Genomic DNA, 23067 nt, shown 5'->3' on the forward strand with positions numbered 1-23067 from the left:
AAAATAAGTATTTATTGGATAGATGCTTTGCTTGCAAATTGGGCATGTAGTTGTAGGCGGACATGCAGTCAATTGTTAATAAGCTGTAGCTTGTGCGATTCGTTATTCATTTTTAGTCTTTGACAAAAAAGGTAGCATCGACGACCGTGTATAGTACACTCTGTTATCGTTTTTTTTTGTTCAGAGCTCCCTCCCATGGGTGAATGCTGAATTACAACCCTTTCGTACTGTCCGCGAGAAAATCCTTGAGTAATAACCGTGCAATTTGTAAAAAAACACTTTGAATAATTAAAAAAGCTTCTTTCATGTTGGACAGAAACACAGATTAAGAGCTACGGAGTCCCGTCCACATTGACGTCTGTGAAAGCAGCCCCATGTATGATCTCATTTGATAAATGAATAAAAGGCATTTCCATAAATTACGATTGTCATACGTAAAGCTTTTGCAAGTTCAGTAAATATTAAAACATAAGGTTATTTCTCACCGGTCTGCTTTAGGATAATCTAAGTATAAAATTTCATCCGAGGACAGTGATGTGAAAAAGCTTCAACACACAAGGTAAGCAGGGTGAATAATGGCTTCACACCTTCAGGTTTCTGGGTCAATTTTGGTCTTGAGTGTCTTTGTGGAGTCTGCACGTTCCCCGAGTTCATGTAGGTATTTTGAATAAAACTCTTTCCTGCTCTGGAAGAAGTTCGAATCAGAGATTCTTGATGGGATGTCAAACAGAGATGGACAAGGAAAGTAATCTGGGTACATCCCATTTCCCGACTTTCTCTGTGGAAAACCGAAAGCAGTTCTGTTCATTTGTCCACTCTGTGCTTAAAGCCAACTCAAAGGATCACTTCAGATGCCACAGTGAAGCAGGGACCCTGAGCCACAAAGTGCAGAAAATGGCAGCTAATCTGGACTGAGAATAGTAGCAGCCTCTTTCCCCAAAGAGACTTTGGCATTGTAACTAACCTTCAGATCACACAGCTGAAATGTAGCCTCTAATGCATGACATTATGAAGTGGACTAGAGGCCTCTAGCAAATAAACACCTTGATCAGCACTTATCCTTTCTTTTGGCTCTCCGTCATGTGAGGGCCTGCTAGTTCTTCATGGGCAAAGAAACATGTGTACTCTATGCCCATATCATGCAAGTATAATAATAAACTTTATTTTATATAGCACCTTTAAAAGGGGATTCTCAAAGTGCTTTACAGTTAGAAAAAAGTAAAAAGCACACAATGAGAGGAGACAGCAGAGTGGCACAATGACAAAAAGGCTTTGGAATACAATAGCAAAGCAAAGAGGCAGAGAGAAGCAGTTAAATAAAAGCCCTCCTAAAGAAGAAGGTTTTGAGTCAGGATTTGAAAGTGGTCTGGGAAGGTGACTCTTTGATATCCTTATGGATAGAATTCCCGAGCTCTGGGGTGCAGCAGGAGAAGCCAGGTTGCCCGTAGTATGTAGATGGGCTTGGGGATCAGAATTGGATGAATGAAGATCGTGATATGGGGAGTAGGATGCTAGTACTGAGGTATATATATTTACTGTCAACTATATACGGTTTAAATCCCGCTCTGTGAAAAAGTCTTGGACACCTTAGATTTGATTAAGGGTTACAATATATAAGCGTTATGTACACCAACAGTTAACTCAATGACTCCACTAATGTTTTCTACTATTGTAACAGCTTTTAAGTAATTATAAGTTTTTTTAAATAAGTTTTATTTCACATTGTTTGGAATCATTAAAAAAAACCTGATCATAACAACTCAAGGTAAATTTCACATGGACTGCCAATGTCATTATTTTAGTCATCGCTCAGGCCCAGTGGACTTATTGTCAAATGTTCCTCACCATTTGCATAATTGTTTCATTCTACTCCTCCACAAAGCTGAAAGTTTTCTTTTTGTACAACAAAATGCAGACTGCTACAATGTCAAGATAAAAATTGCCATAGAGTTGTTTCTGAATATAGGAGGAAAAACGTCAAATGAAACAAGCAGAACAATGCAAGATGTCCAAGATTTTCCGAGAACAGTGTTTATTTTTACCTCACTATCCAAACAAATGATCCAAAAATAATGGGCTTATCCATTTCTAAAACCATCAAGTAGCATGCACATGCAAGCTGGAAGCAAGCGATCCAAGCTATTTTTACAGCTGAAACTCAAGTTAAATTATCAACATAATGGAAATTTAGAGGTAGTGAGAAACAACAGAAACTCGTGACACAGATGTAATTACCAAAGTCTACCACAAGAGGGAGATGTAGTCTTGGTCTCGAAGACCCACTTCACCATCACCTGGGTGATGTGGGTCAGCCATTCAACACCAGCAGCCCCGCTGCTCAGCAGCAGAGTAGGGGGAGGAGTGAGAAACTGCTTCACCAGCTGGACAAAGACGGAACTACAATAACGCCGGACCACACAAGCCCAGAGTGGAATTTAGACAGGATGCTACCGTTAACACCCTTACAATGGCATGCCATCTTCATTGACCAAGAAGTCAAGATATCATTTTAACTTCTGTTGGAAATGATGGCAACGCTTACGGCACAGTGCCCCCCGGTTAACATACTGGGGCGCTGTTTCGCAAAGTGTGGGTTAGAGGTCAGAGTGCCACCGATTAGTCCTCCAACACAATTTATAATAGCAACGGCCTAGTTTCCGTTGGAGGTCTCCAGAACTGATGAGCCTGCTTCTCTCTGCCCTGACTGACAGTGAGAGTCTAACCCAAGGACTGATGGAAGTCTTAGGAGAATCTGGCTTCACACTGTTGATACCAGTGCCCTAACAACCCCACGCATTTAGATCATACATTCTCTGGAGTGGAGTGTCTTTAGGCTGGCCACTGGTAGCCTAACCGATACTTTAACCTCCAGATCCACCTACTCTGTTACAGGAAGGGTCTGGCTGGATCACAGATGTCAGTTAAAAATACAGGCACGCAGCTGTCCTAAGGGATCTGCACATCCCCACAGCCCTGTTTCAGCCAGAACAGGAGCAAGCAGCTGAAGAGCACTCCTGAGAATCAATCAGTGACAAGCCGCGATGCAGTAAGGGGACATCAGGGGAAAAGGGCACTGAGTTTAGACAGAAGGCAAGTCCTTTAAAAACGTTTTCTGTTTTTCTTCAGGCTGGCTTGGGAATGCGATTCAAGCTCCCACTCCAGGGAGAAATTCAAACACAGCACAACTCTGAAGTTTGGACGTGACACAAGGATGTCCAACAGCAAGCAGCTACTCTGTGATCTCAATCAAGTGTCAGGTCCTCATGTTTCCACAGCGCGTGACCTTCATTGCAGAAGACGGCAAACCTTTAACCTGTCTTGGTTCCGACAGTTCGTACCTCATATCTTGTGTAACAAAGAAAGATGAACCTGTTGGGGAGAGAGTCTGTGGTTTATGCTTCTTTTTGCCAGTGTAACGCTATCTGGGGTCAGCAGGGCTCTTGTTCACTCATTAACGTGTGACTTCTCCCTGTATAAACACATTCTTGCAGATACACTGTTTGCATTAAATAGACTGTATGCCAGCTAAATATGTACTGTATAGCAAAACTAGAGGCAGGCTATCTTAGGTTATCTGAGCCACTTTATTTTGACTGCAGAAAGAGGAACCTCCCTCCCTTCTCCTTTGTCATTTATTGCCCATGTTTCCGTGGAAACACCTGTTCCTTGGACAAACAGAGGCCTGCATGTGTGTTTTCTTTAAGCTCAACTCAGCTGACCTCCAACCCCCATGTTGGGGAAAAATGTGAAAACATGCAAAAAAAAAATAGCGGGACTGCAACAAAGGAAGCTGAGATAGCGATGCTAGAACCACCCCCACACACACACACAAACACAGGCAGGGAGGAACTACCAGTATTTTTACAGTAAACGTACTTTTATGCACAGTTAACCCTTGAGAAAAACCAAAGCCCTTTAACCTGTTTTTTTCACATTGTGCACTGCAAAAAAAAACAAAAAAACCCAACAACCTTCCTTGCTAGTTCCTTCCTGTTTTCATGAAAAAATGTATATCCCATTTGTGGAACTGCACCAGAACGTCTATTTTTTGCTTGGACATTACGCTAATGATTATAACCCAATGACTTCACACAGGTGGGGCAGGGAAGCAGAACCTTATTTCAGGTCGGAAATGAAGTGACCTGCAGCTCCTCTTTCCTCTGTCCTGTCTGGGGGACAAGAGGGAGTTCAGGGTTTTAAGATGGCAGGGTTCGGGTGATCAGTAATTAAGGGTTATGTGCCGTGTCGGAGTCCGAACGTTTCTATCAGCCTTTAAGCAATACTAGGTATGAATGCTGATGGCCCACGTCTGAAACAAGGTTATTCTGGCTTCCCAAGAGCAGTGAATAATATTGCCTTAACTGTACTTGTCACACATTTCTCCTCTACACTTTGTCCTGCTCTGTCCTGGTGGAAGTCAAAGAGGTCCAGTAGATTAGCCTGCTTTTAGATACCCTGCTCATCTATCTATAGTCTCCCACGGCATCAGCACCACTTCCAAGTCCTCAGGTCAATTCCATTTGGCCAGCTGATCACAGGCAGGTGCTCTGAGCTCTTCAGCAGTTGGGTAGAGCTTACAGGCACAAAACCAAAATGGCACCCTGCCCACCCCCCAATAGACCAGCAGCATATACCAAAATACAGTACTAACCCGTTCCTCTGGAGTCTCCCCCATCACTCCCTCAGAAGGCTGGAGAAGGACCTTCGCGGTCTGCCTACGCGATTTGTCATCCTGACATGCAGCGATGATGACGCAGGAATTAATAGTGAGGAAAAGGAAAAGTCCAGGAAAAGTCTGGGGGTTTAAGTCACCCTGAGCTAAAAAAAAAAAAGGAGGAGGAAGCAGGAATAACTTCAACCTGTGCAGAGGAAGTGATACACATGGTACAGTACTCCCATGCCTGCAGTGTGCACATATGCATTATATTTATTTAGAGGGAGACTTTTTATGAATGGCTGTACAGTAATTCTCTACGTACTGTAAAATGGTCATTTTCCATCGCTAAATACACCTACAAAAAACACAACTTAGAATTAAATATATTTGGCTTATTTTTCACAGGGTCAATCTGCTCACACCAGGAATAGTGGAAAACAAAAAAAAGAAAAGAAATCAGATTCTGAATATTCCTCTTTGTAGAGACTAGTGCACCCTATTATAAAAAAAAACTAAACACATTTGCAATCACAATGGCCGTAAATTCCACCTTTCTTAAACAATGTTAACAAATCCCTTTGACTTCATTGCAAATAAATAATATGAACAGGTTGAAGTGTAGGATTTTATATGAAAGGGCACCAGGTGTTTCGGATTTTCGTCTACACCTTCCTCTGACCACGGGCAAAATGAAACGACGTACCTAGTTTTCATGAAAATGTCCTTTATTTTCTAACAGCATGGTACACAATGTTTATATACTTGGCACTTTGTTTAATTAATACCCATCGTTTAAAATAAACGTGTCTCTATTGCAAGACGAAGCATTAAAATTGTTATGACAGTTGAAGGGTAGCTTTTTAGTCATCTGGATACAATACTGCCAAACACTGCTTGAGGCTCTGAGGGTATGTGGTTTGCGAGGGGAGGAATGTGTTACCTCATCCAGGTACGATACCCTGCCTCTAATTATCTGCTCTTCCCGATTCTTTCTTGGAACCTGGAATGCCTGTCTCCGGAGGTAAATGTTTGTCAGCCTCAGTTCCATGGGAACCTAATGACTGAAACCAGATTTCTGATCATCGCCGTGATAAACATTGGAATTCCTTTTCCAGGAATTAACAAAACTACTGTGCAGTCCTGGGGTTTCGTAAAAGGGGCACATTTTAAAACCACATCGGCCGGTATGGAGATGTGCACGCCCGTCAGGGTGACAAACAAAACACCACCAGGAGAGATGGATTCTTAAAAGTCTTCTCCTGAAGCTTGTGGCCACTTAGATATACATATATTTTTTAAAGTTATGCAGCAGATTATCAGTTGACAAGTACTTTACTTTGCAGGGGAAGTTTATTGAATGAAGCACTGAGTGGATTTTTATGCCTGGATAGCCGTCTGGTTTCTACTTTCCAGTTGATGGGTAAAATATTTATCTTATGAAGTCATAGCCATTTTAATTTCATAGTAATTTAGTACATCTAGTTTTGGTAGGTATATTCTATTCCTAAATGGGGTCTCAGAGGGCACGTGTGGAATAATTCTTCTGGATTTCATTAAGGGTTTTTGCTCACAAGTCACAGCATGTTTTTATTTTCTTTTTATTAGTAGAAGATTTAGGACTCCCCGACACTGTCTTGCTCTTACACTTAGCTGTCCCACGGTTGTTTAACACAGAAGGCCAAAATAATTAACGTGACTGCTCCTGCAGAGCACAGTACAGTACCTTCACTGTACTCATTGTGTTGAAGGGTTATTAGACTGGGAGAAGTTTAATAACTCAAGAGCAGAAGCAGCGTGTCTACAGGAGGGACTCGTGCCTGCAGCCTGACTGTTACCAGTCCACAGGCTTGCTCACTAGTCTACACTGTCCCCTGCTTACTTCACCTTCGCTTTCCAGGAGCAAGAGGGCCGATGCCATTATCAATCTCAGATTCGCACCAATTTGTAGATGGCTTTACTATACTCGGATCGGATATGGGCTCATATGCACTTCGGCCTGTGACAGAATTTGAAAGCCAAGACAAGCTGGCTCGTCCCGGAAAAAAGAAAAGGCATTTTTAAGGAACTGTGCAGGGGGACATCACACTCTTTCCCCGGACACCCACTCTGCGACTGCATCGTCAGTCACAGGCTCGTTAAGCGTTTCAAGCTGCGAGAAACATTAATGATGGCATCAGATATCCATACAATGGGTTTACAGTCTTCCGTCAATCTCCAGTTTCTCCCAACAGAAAGACTGTTAGCCAATCAACACATTTGATCTGTTCATTCAATTCATGACATACAGATGTTTTATTAGTTTATACACGTGGCTGTCAAATACCAACGTTTATTCATGTCCTTCATACACACCTTCAGAGATTAAATCAGAACTGTTAAGCTGCAAGTTATGAAGCTGAATCACAATTATTCGTTGATGACAAAACCAGCTATAACTGAGATATGTCTGGAGATCTTCTGTTTAATGCAAACAAATATAGAATTAATTATTCTTTTATGTTAAACACATTATATCTTAAAATGACCACTTATATGTTTAAATCAAATCGGGAGAGAGAGATTCATCTTTACAGTTCTGACACATTGTGCAGGACAGAGATGATTACTAAATGGAACAGTCCTGGTTTCTGAAGAGCTTTATTCTCCTGGAATCTTAAACCGTTTCTGTTGTGTTATTAGCCTTGAAAGAGGCAGAAAGACACAGTGGTGAGAACTCAGAGGACCAGGACAGTTAATAGGTGTTAACAAAATTGCAATGCACTTACTAATTTGGCTGACTCCTTTACACAAAGCAACTTGTATTTGGACCCATTTAGACTGCTGGGAATTCTACTGGAGCAGGTTCAGTGAAGCACCTTGCTTAAGAATATAACAGCAGTGTTGTAGCCGGGATTTGAACCCACAAACGTCCAGTTACAAGTCCAGAACACTGCTCCACATTTTACAGAAACTCTTCTGTTTGAAAGTCTGGTGTTTTAGCACACCACTTTGTGAGTATCTAAATGTCAAAAAGGGATGCATAAGCTGAAAAGGAACAGCAGTGGGATTAATGGTGCATTTGCAGTTAAAAAGATGCTATTAAACCCATTTGCTCTTAGACACTAATGCACTTGTATGAAGGACTCTAGTAATGGTCCATATTTGACTGTTTTTAAGGGGTGAAAAGAGTTTTGTTAATTTGATGTTTTTGCTTATCCATTTGTTCTTACAGGGGAAAAGAACACTGTAAGACAAACTATCCTGTCATTAGTACACACCAGTCAGGAGCCCTTCTTATATTCCATGAGCTTCTGAGCTCAGCCCTAAAATACAGTGCAGGTGTTGCGGTGTACCAGTTTCCTTTAACTTCCTACATTCAAAGGAGTGCACAGCTTTGCACTTGAGATACTGGATCATATCGCAGTATGGCGAGAGTTTCTGACTGCATTACCATACATTGTACAGAACAGAGATCCTCCACCTCAGTGCATACCTTGTGTCACTAACATCTAGGACAGGGACAGTAACCCCAGTGGCCAGAAAATCACCTGTTTCTGGTGATAACTGAATCACTCCGACATGAGTCACATGACATGAGTCACTCTGCACCTCCCTAGGGAACACAGAGAGTGCGGTCAGCTTTCAAGAAGTGACCATCTACTACCACGTGGGCTTGACTTTGGGACCGAGAATTGCACCGGTGAATTCAGCGGAACGTAAGGTGTCCCATGCCCTAAATCTGGATTTAAAGTGAGACAGCCCGGGAAACTAAGAATCACCTTAAAATCCAACTGCATGTGAAACACGCAGACCTGTTTTGGCGATCTAGCGAGAATCCCCCTGTCCCTCCAAACACCAGAAACTGTGTGGAATATTTTACTTCTGGGGGAACTCCAGTCATCAATGCTTTATTAATTCAGAGGCAGTGCTGAGACACTTGTCGATATCTTGGGGAAGACAGAGTTCATTCAAAATTCCCAAGTCTAATTCTCCCTTTTTTAATTACATAGAACAGCCCAGCATTTTTCCTAAAGGCTGTGGCAGTCAGACGTATTGTACCAATAACGGAAAAAAGAGAATCCCTTTTTCTATTGCTCCATGATACCACCCCCTGATCTATACCAGCTTTGCAAAAAAACATGCGGCGTCAGTAGCTCTCACACTTTCTCAAGAGCCAAACTCCTCCAGCTCCGAGTCATCCACAAACAATTACATTCACCAAATGTACTTAAAGCCATTTCTTTAAACAGTTAGTCACGAAGGACGGGCAGCAAAGAGTCTTGGATCTCTTTTCGGAGATCTTTAGTTGCGTACTTCATTTGTGCATTTTCAGGAGGAAAACGCTGCCCATGCCTTTTTTGGCGTTTGTCCTTTGGGAAGCCTGAACAGCTCTCACCCCTCTGGAGAAGGCCAGCTGTTGCGGCCTGCATGGTGTGGGCCTGCTTGGCCGATTCCGGGCGGTGTGTGAACTGGTGTCCGATGCACCGCGAGGGGAGTGTCCGGGAGAGTCATGCAAATCCCGTTGCGCTCATCTCTGAAACGACACGCTGGACGGAGCGCCGTCACGACGTCAGGGCTGGTCTGCCGTGCCTCTGCGTAGCACCTCTGCCCTGGCACACCCTCAGCCGTGGCAGGGTCTGGTTTCGAACCGGTGCCAACCTTCAGCGGGCGTCGTTTCCGAGCCAGGAGCACTTGTGCATGTGGACAATCCCCAGACCCTCCACCCCAGAACGCCCAAAAGCAGCAGGAGGGCATGACACCCCAGGGAGGAGAGGGGCCCGTAAGTGACGTCAGGGGAGCGGGTTTCGCCTGTGCTGGCAGTGGTGGGCGTTATATCTCCGAAGACTCAATCCTCTCGATCCAGGGCAGGCCTGGGAGCGGCCTGTCGGCCCCTGGCGCCGCGCCGCCTCCACTGCCGCCTCTCAGCTCTCGCAGCTCCCTCTCCAGAGCCTGGTTCTTGTGGTACATTTCCAGGTAGCTGGCCTGCAGCTCCTTCTGGTAGCAGATCACCTTCTCCTTCTCAGCCTGCCAGGTCTGGCGCTCGGCCTCGAACGTGGAGGCCTGGGCCTCGTTCTGCCTCCTCTCCAGCAGCAGTTCCGCCCGCAGCCTCTCCTCGGTGGTGCCTTGCCCGCCCCTGGCCGGCCTCTCCTCGCCTGCCTCCCTCTCCTCCTCTTCCTCCTCTAGCGGGCAGAAGCGAGCCTTCCTCGCCTCCTCCTCCTCCTCCTCCTCCTGCTGCTGCTGCTTCTCCTCCCGGTCCCCCCGGCGCGCCCCCCGCAGAGTCTGCCGCAGCGCCTCCATCTGGCCGTCCCTGGCGCGCAGCTCCGCCCGGGCCTCGCGCAGCTGCGTCTTCAGCTGGAAGATCTCGCCCAGCTTGTGGGTCACCTCGGCCTGGGCGTCGCGGAGCTGCTGCTTCAGCAGGGAGATCTCCCCAGACTTCTGGCACACCTAGGACGAAAAGCCGATCTAAAAAAAAAGGACTGACGGCGGCCGTGTGGATAAAAGCAACAACCTCAAGATCCGGAGTTCCTGAGCGGCTGGAGATGGAAGCAGGCTGAACCCTGTGGATGTTGCAGGCTTTACCATCAGTCGTCGGCAGACTGTGACCACGGATTGCCACAGTCACAGTCAGCTAATGACAAGTGGCCAGACTTGAAACATCGAAAGATGCCCAATCGGCGGACCACCCTTTCGGATCACCAGGCATGGTGTGGGATTACATTGACAAGGCTTTGCCTGTAGCAGGAACCATCCCTGGGAATTGCCCAGCTGCTAGAAGCTGGCATGCCAGCGAGAGACGTGCCACACTCCTGCAAGGCACTGGATCTCTCTGCTCGTCAAATGCCAAAATAATGCAACAGGCATGTTAGAATGTTACAGGCTGTAGTGGCTGGTTATTCTAAACTGCGAATAAGAGAAGAATAATTCACAGCCATTAAAACATTTACGAATTAGAAGGCACCACTCCCACTTCCTGGACGAAACATCCAGCAAGGTTCTCCGACTCGGACAATGCGGACCAGAGCAGAGGAGACAGAGCTGCTGTCTCTCCGATTGGACATGCTTGAGTTCAGACTCCCCGAGAGAGACGCAGAGACAAAACACAAAAAAATGAAAATAAAAGGCCCAGCCGCTATGTTATCAACAAATAAACGAAATATTGGGAGCTCCTGGGTGGCTTGAGAAAAGCCACGCATGTCATGTGCCTTTACCATGCCCAGTGTCCAAAACTTCGTACTGAGAAATATCAAGAAGTTTTATCTTCCGTTCTCAAAAACGAAAGAAGTTCCTAATTTCACAGCCCCTTAATTAAATTCTCCAAGCCCAATCTGTTTTTTTCTTCTGGCAAAACCAAAAACAATTATTTAAAAAAAATGCTTTTACAGGGTGATGTTTAAAACCTTTCGTCCCTGTGCAAAATTCACACCACCTACTCATTTAAAGAAATCCAAAGGAAATGGAACAACAAGAGCAAATTATACACTGGAACAAAAATTGCTGAAAGTAGTCTTGTTCACCAAATATTTTTACTAATGATGCTGGATGAAGCTTTTATCCAAAGCAACTGACATTTGCGCCCAATCTATGCAGCCGGGCCTTTTACTACAGCTGTTCAGCTGAAGCACCGTCCTCAAAAGCACGACAGGGATTTGAACCCGCAACCTTCCAGCTGCAAGCGCAGAACCCTGACTGCTGCATCACCCTGCAGTCCACATGCTTTTCTTTTTTTTTAATTTAAGATAGATAAAATGTATACAAAAGTAAAATAAATTCCTGCTTTCATCTTTCATTTTACAATTGTATTATGCTTTTTATATATATATAATATCAACTATTTACATTATACCAGCATTGATGGGAGGTTACATATAGAAATACGGTCAGCAAAAACACAACAAGCAACCAAGAATCCACACAAATAATTACTTCATGCTGATTCACAGGGGCAAAATCAGGTCTCAGTCTGCACGTTTTTAAAGACACACTAGGCCTGAGCTTCCACTGTGGACAAACTGGCCAGCTAGTCCACTTAATCTCTCCAAGTCAGCCATGGAAACTGCTCGGCCCTGCTCCTGCTCACCTCCCACTTAGTCTCCTCCAGCCTGGGGCTGTCCTGCTCCTGCTGGAGGCCGGAACTCCGGGCTTTCAGGCTCTGGCACTCCTGCTGCAGGGCCTCCAGGTCCTCCTGCAGCCTGCGCTTCTCCTGCTGCGCCTTGTAGACCTGCAGCTGCAGGGTGCGCTGGGACCGCTGGGACTGCTGGGAAACCTGGCGCATCTTGCTGGAGTAGAGGCGTTTCAGCTCCTCCATCTCCTTCTCCCACAGCCTCTGCTTGCCCTCGAAGACCTGCCGCACGGCCAGAGAGAGAGAGGAGGAAGGAGAACGGGGAGAACTCCCAGCGTGTGCGTATGGGAAGGGGGATCGCTTCATTCACGCCGGCAGTGCTGTTGCATGGCCACCCCTTGAGCACAGAGCCTGCAAACGCAGCTGGACCGTGCCGCGGACAGGCCTGCGCAAGCGAGTGAGGGAGGCTGCCCCAATGGTCCTGGTCGTTTTTTCGTTTTAGGACTTTAGGACTTTGGTCTGCCAGTGGAAGGGAAGCAAAATAATCTTGACCAGATCAACAGGCTTCCAGCCATACAACCCTGAGAGCTCAGTAACGTCATTAACCTCTGACCCCTTTAAGAAATCAGACAATCCAAGTTCTCTGATTCAAGCCTTTGTATTTATTATCCAGGTTCTTTCGCATTATTAGAAAAAACTCTTATTGACGGGCGGTGCTGAGCTTATATGGCCATTTCTGCATTTGTTAAAAAATAAAGGTTATAAATGAAAGGGAATCCATTGTGACTCATTCTTTTAGCTCCTAGTTTGCGACTGTCTTTAAATGCCACGAGACGAAGGATTCTCTTATGTTCTGCAAAACAGGGTGGCGTGTTTTAATCTTTGCCCTCCTCTGTCTGCTCTGTCCTGCCCTGTCTGAATGGGTGCCCACACTGCGCGCCTCGGCACCACTGCATTTTCACAGAAAAAAAAAGAACAGGAGTAATTCCTGACCAAAACATTTGTTTAAAAAAATCCAGAAAGCGAAATGTTTCACATTTGCATCGAAGTGGAAATCATGCGTCACAGATGGGTTATATAAGGTTTCAAAGTTAAAGTTGCCTACTCTGGGCCTGCCATGCCAGGGGGGGTTTCTGTGCACAGAAACAGATTCAAACTCGGCTCTGAGCAAATTCAACACAGCCATCAACGGCACCTGATTCCGAATGGAATTTCCGTTCTCTCTTCCCTCCGGGATCACAGCCTAGCTCGGAATGTTCACCGGAACGACGGCAATGACTAGACTTCCCTGCAGCTCACCGGTTTGACTCCACAGCACTTAATCAGAATGACCAAACGCTTAAAACGTTCAGGTCTGGAAGTTTATGACCCCTGTTTATACCGTGGCCCTGAGCCACTGCCTGCCTGCCTGTGGAACTTTAAACACAGGTCCCCAAGTCCCAGCAGCCAAATCCTCTGTCATAGCTGTAAAGGCACACAGGCCAATGGGGATTGGAGCCAGAGATCTGCTTTCTTCCCTGGCATCTCTGTGGACAGCAGACACTCCCAAACTCAAACCACTGGTGGGATGTGGCTTCAGTTCGGGGAGCGAATGGGTGTTCGCGGACTGATCGGCCAAGCCACCACGCACACGAGGACAAGAGAGGGCCGAACGCGGATGGGATTGGCTGTCCGATTACTCAAAATCCGCAATGGAGTCAACGTAAGTGAAAAACAATACAGTGGGCTACAATAAACAAGCCTCGGACGGCTAGGTCCACCTCGAACCCTGGGCCTCCGCCGCGCCCGCCGCCCGCCCGCCCTCACCTGCGCGATGGCGTCCTCGCTCTCGTCCAGGTTCCTCCTCATCTGCTTCAGCTCATGCTCCTTCTCCAGGAGCCGGTCCTCCAGGTCCCTCACCACGTCCTCCAGCGAGCGGGACAGCTCGTACGGCGGCGGCGCCTCGCCGCGGCAGGGCAGCCGGCCGAGCGCGGCCATGCTGCCCGCGGAGGCCCCGCCCCGGGCGCCCGCGGACGCGCGGTCCAGCGAGCCGATGTGGTTGATGTGGCCCATGGAGGCGCTGATGGGGCCCAGGTGGGGCCTGAAGGGCGGGCGGTAGGGGGGCAGGCTGCTCATGGAGTTGTGCCCGGAGTCGGACAGGTTTTCCTCGTCCTGGCCCAGGGCCCGCGGGGGGGTGGCGGCGGCGGCGGGCAGCGCCTTCCGGGGACGCTGGCGGGAGGGCGAGGAGGAGGAAGAGGACGAGGACGCGGGCGCCGTGCTCTGGGGCCCCCGGGCGTGGGGGCCGTGGGGCCCGCCGGAGAAGCTGTTCTCCTGCTCCTCGGATCTGGGGGAGTAGAGGTTCTGCACGGAGCTGAAATTCCTCGGGGCGACCGGCTTGAAGGCAGAGGGCCGGAAGCGAGACTGGGAAAGCAAGGAAAAGAACATTAGTGAGGGCGACACCCCGGAGGACACCCCTAATCCTGGCAAAGCCACAGCGTCTCAGGATTACATTCCCAGCAAATCTGAACCTACCTGACCACAACCACTGCTCTTTTCATTGATTAAGGCGCCTAGTAAGCCCCCCAGGTCAAGAGGTACAACGCGGTCTCAGTCTAAACCCGCAGACGGACTCTGCATTTCTCTGGCTGCCGTCCCAGCCAAACCCTCTGCTTCGCGAGCAGCCCGACTGCGTTTTAATCAAGCACGGAAGCCGAACGCTTCTCCCTCAGCCTCGGACAGATCTACGGCTACTGCACGTCGAAAATCCCACACCGCCTCTTACACATCGCCCAACGCAATGCTGACCTGGAAAAAAAACAAAACGTTCCAGCGAACAGAGCGAGACATGAACTCAGAACAAAAAGAAGAGCTCGCTGATGTCAGCACAGGTCCTCTGCTGGAGAGAGGTCGACTTTTAAGCAGCAAGGGTGGCACTGACGTCTTCATGTCCACAGCAGATCTTTCACTCTGAAAATAAATCCATTTTTACAGCCACAGGCATGGCAATCCTAACTGCTCAAGCTCAATATGGTCTCCTGTGGGCTTTTTTTCCCTAATTGAACAGGATCAGTATCTCCCGATCACAATTCACAATGACGAGAGTTGGATCTCCACTTACCCTCTTTTCGAATCTGCCTGCGAACCCAGCCAGGCGGGGTGTCGGATTCTGACAGGAATTTGCGATTTGGACCTACTGTACACACAGCAGGGAACTACGTGCCCATAAATAATAGCTAGCTCAGACAGCTACAGTCATGGCAGCTCTCCATACCTGTTCTGTTAAAAAGCAACGACCAAAAACCCATTGCTCTAATTTCCTCTAGGCTTGCCTGAACTGAAATGCATTCCTCGAAGTCATCACACACAGCTATCCAAACGCGATATGACTAAAACCAGCTACTGACAAAGCACTGGCTCCAGGCACGCATTACATCATGAAGAAACACACACGCCGCACTCCCAGGTTCCAGATGGGAGTTGGGATCAGCCTGATCTAAGAAAAGTGTAGGGTCGGCAATGCACACTCACGGAAATTCAGCTGACTCACTTGGACAGTACATCTGTTAGAAAGGCAAGTCCCCAGGAACCACAGGGACGGCTAAATCCTGCATCTCTCAAAGGGGAATGCATTTCTTTAAATCATCTGGGTGTTACCTCCATAAAGAACATATTATACACATCACCACCCCCGTGCAGACTTAAATCAGTTTTCTCCTCAAGTTTATGACACAAAACGCGTCACACTAGGGCAGGGAACATGAAGTGTGGCCATTCTCATCAGAAGGAGGCTAAGGGCTTTTCAGCATCTGAAGAAACCAAGGGCTGTACACGTCCTTCTGCACCACAGTGACACACTGTGAGCCCAGAGCGTGGCTTCTTAGGGCACAAACGAGTCAAGACTAATTGTTAACTACTTTTATAGATGGGTTTTCATCCTGAAGAGTTCCAAATGTCTTTAACGTATAGGAACCCTTCTCATGCACCTACACTGGTGGAGAAGCGAGTTATTTGTTCACCCATTAGAGAGGCCAGACTGTGCAAGCCCAGAGTGGAACCACCCCTGCTCTTACGCCCACTGTCATGAAGATCTTTAATGAACAATTAGTGGGGATCTTAATTGAAGATCGGCTGAAGAACAGTACCTCCCTGAAGCACAGTGCTGCCACACATTGATTTAGAAATGCCAATGCCGAGGTAGGAGCGCCACCTACAGGTCCACCATCACTAATAACAGCAGCAACCTGCTCTCCCACCCCAATAACTACCAGGCCCAGCCTTGCTTGGCTCCTCAGGTCTGACAAGATCAGGCTACGAGGCAGTAAGAAGCCCCTTAGCAAATAAGTTCTATTTAAGGCAGACCTAAATTTGCCTCACGACTTGCAGCATCACGATGGTGACAGCATTTCAGCGAGGTGTGAAGAATGTTAATTCACACAGAATATATAACCCATTTGGAATGTGGAATCGCAAGTCCTTTAAAGGACAAACTGCAACTCCAACGTGCATGAGCTCACATAATGCTTTTTTTCAATGCTCCAGTCTTGAGCACTTCAGAGCAGCTTCTTTTTATATCGGCCCCAACTGTTCAACGGGCCCTGGCCAGTACCGGCACCCACATTCTGTCTCCTGCACGAGCCGGGAGACTAAGAGTTGTAGCGCATTAGGGACAGCAGGAGAAGAAACACATCTATAGAGAAACCGGCTTCGAAACAAACACAGCACCCAATGCCCGTGACAAAATACCAAGCACACAACGGAGCAGAGGCGGAAAAACACACTTGCGTGCAGCTGATCGCCTTTGCGCATCACTAAGGAGCCCTGATATAGCTCATCACACGGAAGGGCTTCCACCTCCTTCTTAACCCTGGGGCTGTCGGTTTTGATCTGCCTGAGAGGGCTCCCTCGAACCGCAGACCAAGGCAGACGGATTTCATTCCCCTCCTTCACTCCTAACACCTACCTCCACGCAGGCATCCCAGGACTCGGGTCCTGCACATCCGGACGGCTGCCCTTCAGCTGCAGGCTGGACGCTGAGCGCACCTGCGTCCCAGCGAGCTCCCTCCCTGACCTCAGGGCCCACCGCGCCACGCCCACCCGGTCCTTTCGCTCACCGTGTGCTTCCGCTAACCGCCCTCTCTGTTTTTTCTGAGTGGCCGCCCGTGCGGCGAGGAGTTACCTTCTCGATCCTCCCCGGGGTGGGCAGCGAGCCCTCGCCGTCCCGGTGGCACACCTTGGTGAAGACGCCCTCCTCCTCCCTGCCGTGCTCCCTCTTGATGCAGGCGGCGGCGGCGGCGGCGGTGGCCTTGCCGGCCCTGGGCTCCTTCTTGGCGGCGCCGAGGTAGCCGAGCAGCTCGCGCTGCGCGGGGCCCTTCCGGAGTCCGGCCAGTGGCGCGGCGGGGGGGCGCCAGCTCTTCGGGCGCTCGGGGGAGACGTCCGGGCGCTCGATCAGGCTGCCCACGCTCCCCATGGCGCACCTGCGCCGCTCCGAGGACAGCGGGCGGGGGCGGGGCTCTCCGAGGCGGTTGCTAGGGTGGTGGGTCAAGGGCAAGGCCTGTGCTGCTGCCATGGGTCACGGGCACTGAAGGGCGCTCTGGAAAGACGGGAGGGAAAAGGGGAGGCCTCGTGTCAATCCGGAGTTCTGCCGGGTGTCGCTGAGCCCCCAGACGGTATTTCCGCCAGCAGCCGTATCGCCCTGCGGCTCACCACTGGCAGCCCACTGGAGCTCAGCAGGGTGAGCATGGCCAGTCACCTGGATGGGAGATTCCTGGGAAAGCTGAGGCTGCTGCAGGACGAGGTGTTAGTGGGGCCAGTAGGGGGCGCTCAACCTGTGGTCTGTGTGGGTCCTAATGCCCCAGTATAGTGATGGGGACACTATCCTTTGGATGGGACGTAAAACAGAGGTCCTGACTCTCTGTGGTCATTAAAAGTCCCAGGGCGTTTCTCCAAAAGAGTAGGGGTGTTACCCCAACATCCTAACCAAATTTCCCCCTGGCCTTCACCAATCACAGCCTCCTAATAACCCCCCTCTCTGAACTGGCTCCATCACTCTGCTCTCCTCCCCACTGAGAGCTGGTGTGTGTGGTCAGTGTACTGGCGCACTGTGGCTGCTGTTGTATCATCATCACTGCTGGTGGTGGAGGGGATCCCCATTTCCTGTACAGTGCTTTGAGGTGGAGTGTCCAGGAAAGCGTTAGATAAGTGTAAGCAATTAGGATTATTTCCATGCACTTGGGAATGAGTTTCTGCTTTCTGCTCATGATGCGACAGACCAAGCCACCAGATATGGGTGTTTGTGTCTGCCCTTTTTTTTGCTTGGTTCTTTGCTCATTATTTTTGCTACATATAGAGAAGCACTGATCTGAGGGTGGTTATAGTAGTTAGTTGCTTTTCCTATGTTTACACCGCAAAAAGCAAAGTGATCAAATTGGAAAAGCACTCGGCGTTCTCCTCTCGCACAACTGTGATCTACCAGGCACTTCTGTCTCTACTTATCCCACTCCACGGCAAGCAAGACAGAATGTATTTCTCTTTTCTTAGCCTTCAATCCCCCATCATTTTGACACTTTGTTATAACTTGAATAAAAGAAGCTGATGGATCTTTCAAGCAACAGCTAGATGACATCCTGGGATCAATTAACTTCCAACTACCAAGCGTGGTTGTCTAGTGTGTGTCTGTGTGTGTCCCCAGAGGGACTGGCGTCCCGTCAAGGGTGGGTACCTGGCCTCGTGCTCGTTGCTTGCTGGGATATGCTCCAGCTGCCCAGCGACCCCAAGTGTGTCCACATGGACGTGGATAATGCAGAAACAATTAGAAACAAAATCATGCACTTGTAAGATACGGTTTTTAAAATTCGCATCAATGTTGGTGACCATGTTAAAGTAAATGAATACTGCTCCTTTGGTAAGGGTTCAATCCCTGGTTTTTAAACCACGTCCTGCGCAAAAATAAATCAGGTTCTTTTTTTCTCACATGGCTTGTGTCTAATCGGTACCGCCTTGTGCTGCAGTAAACTCTAGTCTATGGAAGCAAGTAGGCCTGGTGTATTAAAATAAGCAAATAAAACAGACGGACAAGTTCAATTCCCACCCCCAGTTTAAATATCCTCTCACTGAGCGTCTACATAAGGCCCTACATGCAGTACAGTATTGTGCAAGGTTCATTTTTCTCTGAAGTGATGAAGGATGTTGACAAGGGGTAGGCCTCAGATTTAGTTGACGGCCAAGCACAACCTGTTGCTAAAAATATACACACATGCAATCCTTCCTGAAACAAAAAGTAAAACTGCAAGAACAATAACATGGAAAATGCAATGTAAACTAACTAAACCGGATGGTTAGGAAATGGTGAAGGTCCTGAGGGAGCTACTCTCTTAAGGTGTGGAAAAGGTTCTCTCTTTCCTATTCTGGAACTGCCCAGTGAAGCCTTCTATTGAACCCAACTGTGTGTAAAAGGAAGTACTAAATTTGTTTACCATAAAAAACACCACAGGAGCAGCAGGAAATTCTGACTTCTTAACGTTTTATCGGCACATTAATTTACTTGCATGTGTTGCTTAGCTCCCTGATCCAAGAGTTCTCACCTTTTTTTATTCTTGCACATTTTTAAAATAAATCAATGACCCAGATTCACAGGATAGCGCGTCATGGAGGTGTACTGTAAAAGCTGGAGGTGACTGGCAGACAACTGAAAACTTGTTTTCTGCAGATGTCCATGTGCACCAATGCACAGCTTCCTCTGCCCAGTGCAAACTTCCTGTATCTGCTCCCGGGGTCTGGCCAGCCTGCCTGAGGACCGGACACTCGAGCTGCTAGTGCCTGATGTAGCGGGACTGAGATGGCGGTGTTTGGATTTTCCAGAGCCAGCAGTGAGAGAAAAGACATTCTCCAAACCCCGGTGAGATGGAAAACCGACAGCATAAGGGAGGTTTACCACCCAGAGGGGACTGTTTGACCTGTTTAGTCCTAAATAGCCCGTTGATCCGAGGGTCACCTTGCAGGAAGCCAGGGCATCGGGTTCAACAACGCGGATCGGGATGCTCGTTCCAGTCTCGAAGCCCGCACCACTGCAGAAGCACACACTCGCGGACGTTCTGGGAGTCAGTGGGATGGGGTTCGAAGTTCAAAACCCCTCAGGACGGGAGGAGAGATGAGCAGAGCCACAGGAATGGAAAACATGTAAGCGACATACTGCGGGGGCTGGGTAACCGCAGGTCCAGAGGTGTCTGGGTCACACCTGGGTACCCCCTATAATACCAGCAGGGTATCTCCCGAAGCCACACAGCACTTTCCTAGAGTGTAAACTCTGCTACACTCTGGTGTTGCCGTCACGCAGCTGAATTTCTCTGTTTTCCAGTGCGGTTTTCATTGCTGAATAGTGAATAGGCCAATCTGCTGTAGAAGGTGATGTATAATGCTATATTTTTTAGAACTGAGCAAATTGCTCCTATTACTCTGCTGATGCACTCTGCCTTTGATCCGCAATGCACAGTGTGAGAATAAATCACTTCTCATCGTTGTTGCCTCAGTGCTGCATAAACATCAGCAGATCCTTACTTTCTGTGTTAATAAGTTTAAGTGCAATGAAACTATGGGGAGGAGAGATTTTCTCACGGGTTTCAGAAGACACTTCATCAAGGGGCTCAGCACACCAGCTAGTCCATTATTCCACTGCACTGCAAACACAAAGGTTTCCTCCTAAAAGTCAGTCATTTCTGATGGAATCTGTGACACAACGGGTTGCACTGATTTAAAAGGCAGCTGGAAGGGAGCCATCTGAGCTAAAGAACAAAAGCTGTTTTTATTTGTAGCGTTGGAAGGAAATGTTTGGCACAGCTTCACAGGGGATTTATGAAAACAAGGAAGTGGTAGAAAACGTTTTCTTTTTCGGGGGAGTTGGGGGTTGACATGAAAACCCAGAGCATTTTCAGACTGGTTTTCAACTACAGCCAGGTGACAGTGAAGCTCACAGCTCACATGCTTTCTGCTCCTCAGTTCCCCTTGCAACAACGAATAACTGAATAGAAACAAAATAAGAGCGTTGTTCTGTCCTTTTCAGGCGTTAGAAGTTTAATTATCTTATAAACATCGACACTAAGTGCTTGTTTTAACTGAATTTTTATAGCCAGATAGCACCATCTGTACCAATTATTGTTAGCAATCTCTGCCACAGAGCTGACTGCTGCACAGTGGAAATTAGATTTCTTTCCCTGCACTGCTAGCACAGGAGTGAGTCCCAGCAGGTCAGGTGGGCTCCGAGCAAGCACCTTTTTCATTCGCTAAACACTTCTGCTTCTCGGACAGATTCAAGAGGCAGGCTAAGTGACTGCACAATGGTGTAAAAGGGGGGCAAGTCGGAATGAACCGCATAAAAAAAGGCACAGAGCTTTCAAGACCATTCCCCTTCTGAGATCAAAGGCATGCTTAACTTTATGCGGGAGCCTGAAACATTATTCGCCCTGCACGAGGTTCACCTGCCCCCAAAGGTTACTGCAGCGCCCGCTTCTGGGAAGGAGGGGGGCAAAAGCAGACAGAGAAGGGTTTGTTCCTTTCCCACTTCGGTGCTCAATCAGAGGGAGGTGTCCACCATCGGGCCGTTCCAAAGTAGTCTGCTAATGAGGGGAAAGGACTGGACTCTGCCCCTCGTGCTAAATACCACAGTGATACTCATCACTGACCCCCCCCCCCCGCCTACCCCTCTCCCTTGGAATGGCTCGTGGACTGTTCCCATAGTCTCTCTCCATTGGCTGCTGCAATCACAGCCCTCCTCCTTATCTCTCCAATTAAGCCCCCCTGCTCTGAAATCACCCTTTTGGAATGAACTCCATGCTCTTAACAGGGCTCCCTGGGATAAGGCGAAGCACAAAGCATGGTGTCCTGTTTGTCTTAGAGCAGTTTATCCCCCTATTAACGCTTAATAAGCTGTCTGGAGCCAAAAAGTTAAGCACAGCCCATTGTGTGCTCCAATCCAAACGAGTACTGCAAAGCACGCTCTTCATCTTTGTGAGGTGCCGCAGAGCTTCAGCAATCTGTTTCCTATTGTTTTTTCCCCCTTTCCACCTTTAATGAATGCGTCAACTTTTCCGTTTCGGCCTCGTCGCAAATCTCTCTTCATGGCTCAAAGTATTAACTCGAGCCAGTCGTAAACAAGGAGCTGTCAGGTACAGTGACACCACGGAAACTCCTTAAGAACGCTGACATCAACAAACACTTTGTCTGCAAGGCAAAGAAGTGCAGAAATGTTTCTAGAAGCTGAAGGACGTTTTCTCTAGCTCGCCATGGAGAAGATATCTGACACCAGCCTCTTCTCACTGCTCAGCTATGGAAGGAAATATGTGTCTCCTGTCCTGCGTGGGTCCTGAAATTTATTTCTGCAGTTACGCAGAAGCCCAGCCTCGAAAACAACTTGATAGGATTTTTCAACCTCGACAAAAAAAAATTATCTTAAATGCTTTCTTGAGTTTGAACTCCTGCCAAGGTTAAAAAGAATCGATAGAGCATTTACTAAGAAGAACTGTGACAGGCTAGAGCTGTAAAAAAAATTTAAAAAGTTTTTTAAAAAATCAAAAAGAGACTGAAGATTTACTGGGCCTTTAAATCTGAAGTGCAAAACTGCTTAACTAAGCTTAAATTCAAAACTCACGGATGACTGGATCTACACTAGGAAATTACTGCCAACAATTATCATCAATAATTGCTGCTAGGCAAATTACCACAGAGTTGCCTGTTGGTACAAAGAGAGCAGGAATACAATATTGTGAACTCAGGCCATTAAAGTTGAGGGTCCACAACTGCGTTCACACAAACCTCTCTTTCCACTTGAATCGCTTTCCGCCAAGTGGAAGACAACTACTTCTTTCCCAAACAAGGAAACTAGGAGCGCAGTGAAAAGCGCTAGCAATATAATAATTTGACAAGCGCACATTAAAACACACGCCAACGTTTAATTGCAAGTATTCCCCCTTGTTCCTGCTCAGCTTTGCCAGAGCAATGGGCAAGCACAGAACAGCACTGAACTGCATAGGAGCACCCAGGAGCCCAGTTAGCTTGACTGGGTTTCTCCAGTTCGAATAAAGCTTATTGCATTCATTCCTAATGCTGTACAGGACTAATGTGGAGTATGATTGCTGATAGGAATGATATATTGATATATTTAAGAATATAGCACCTCAGTGTAGTTGTTAGGGTCAGGACACGATTCCTGAAAACAGTTCAAGAACAGATTTTCTTGAAAAGCAGACACATTCCTACAGCAACTTTGTCGACAACGATCTCCTCCATTCCTCTGCGTCCGTTTGTTTTTTTTTAACAGCAACAACATACAGCCTGCCCCTGTATTTCTGAGTTACTCAGCTCCCCCACCCTGGAAAATATCCGGCCCATTCAGGGTGTCAGT

General features: G+C 47.7%; 1 protein-coding gene and 1 long non-coding RNA gene across 5 annotated transcripts in view; one reads left to right on the top strand and one right to left on the bottom strand.

Moving 5' to 3' along the window:
* Positions 1–23067, top strand: part of LOC148650663 (uncharacterized) — a 190830-nt gene that overhangs the window by 164013 nt on the left and 3750 nt on the right. The window lies entirely within an intron of this gene.
* The window catches only part of n4bp3 (NEDD4 binding protein 3), a 47892-nt gene continuing 30189 nt past the window's right edge, over positions 5365–23067 (bottom strand). For all 4 annotated transcript variants that reach the window (XM_088604692.1, XM_088604694.1, XM_088604695.1 and 1 more), the window contains exons 2-5: positions 16852–17265; positions 13503–14096; positions 11715–11978; positions 5365–10081 (exon numbers count right to left, since the gene is read on the bottom strand). In XM_088604692.1, the coding sequence (XP_088460818.1) occupies positions 9467–10081; positions 11715–11978; positions 13503–14096; positions 16852–17241 (1863 nt within the window). In that variant the 5' untranslated portion in view covers positions 17242–17265 and the 3' untranslated portion in view covers positions 5365–9466. The remainder of the gene's footprint in view (positions 10082–11714; positions 11979–13502; positions 14097–16851; positions 17266–23067) is intronic.

The sequence above is a fragment of the Lepisosteus platostomus genome, chromosome 13 (genome assembly GCF_059453375.1).
Source record: "Lepisosteus platostomus isolate fLepPlt1 chromosome 13, fLepPlt1.hap1, whole genome shotgun sequence".
NCBI lineage: Eukaryota > Metazoa > Chordata > Actinopteri > Semionotiformes > Lepisosteidae > Lepisosteus > Lepisosteus platostomus.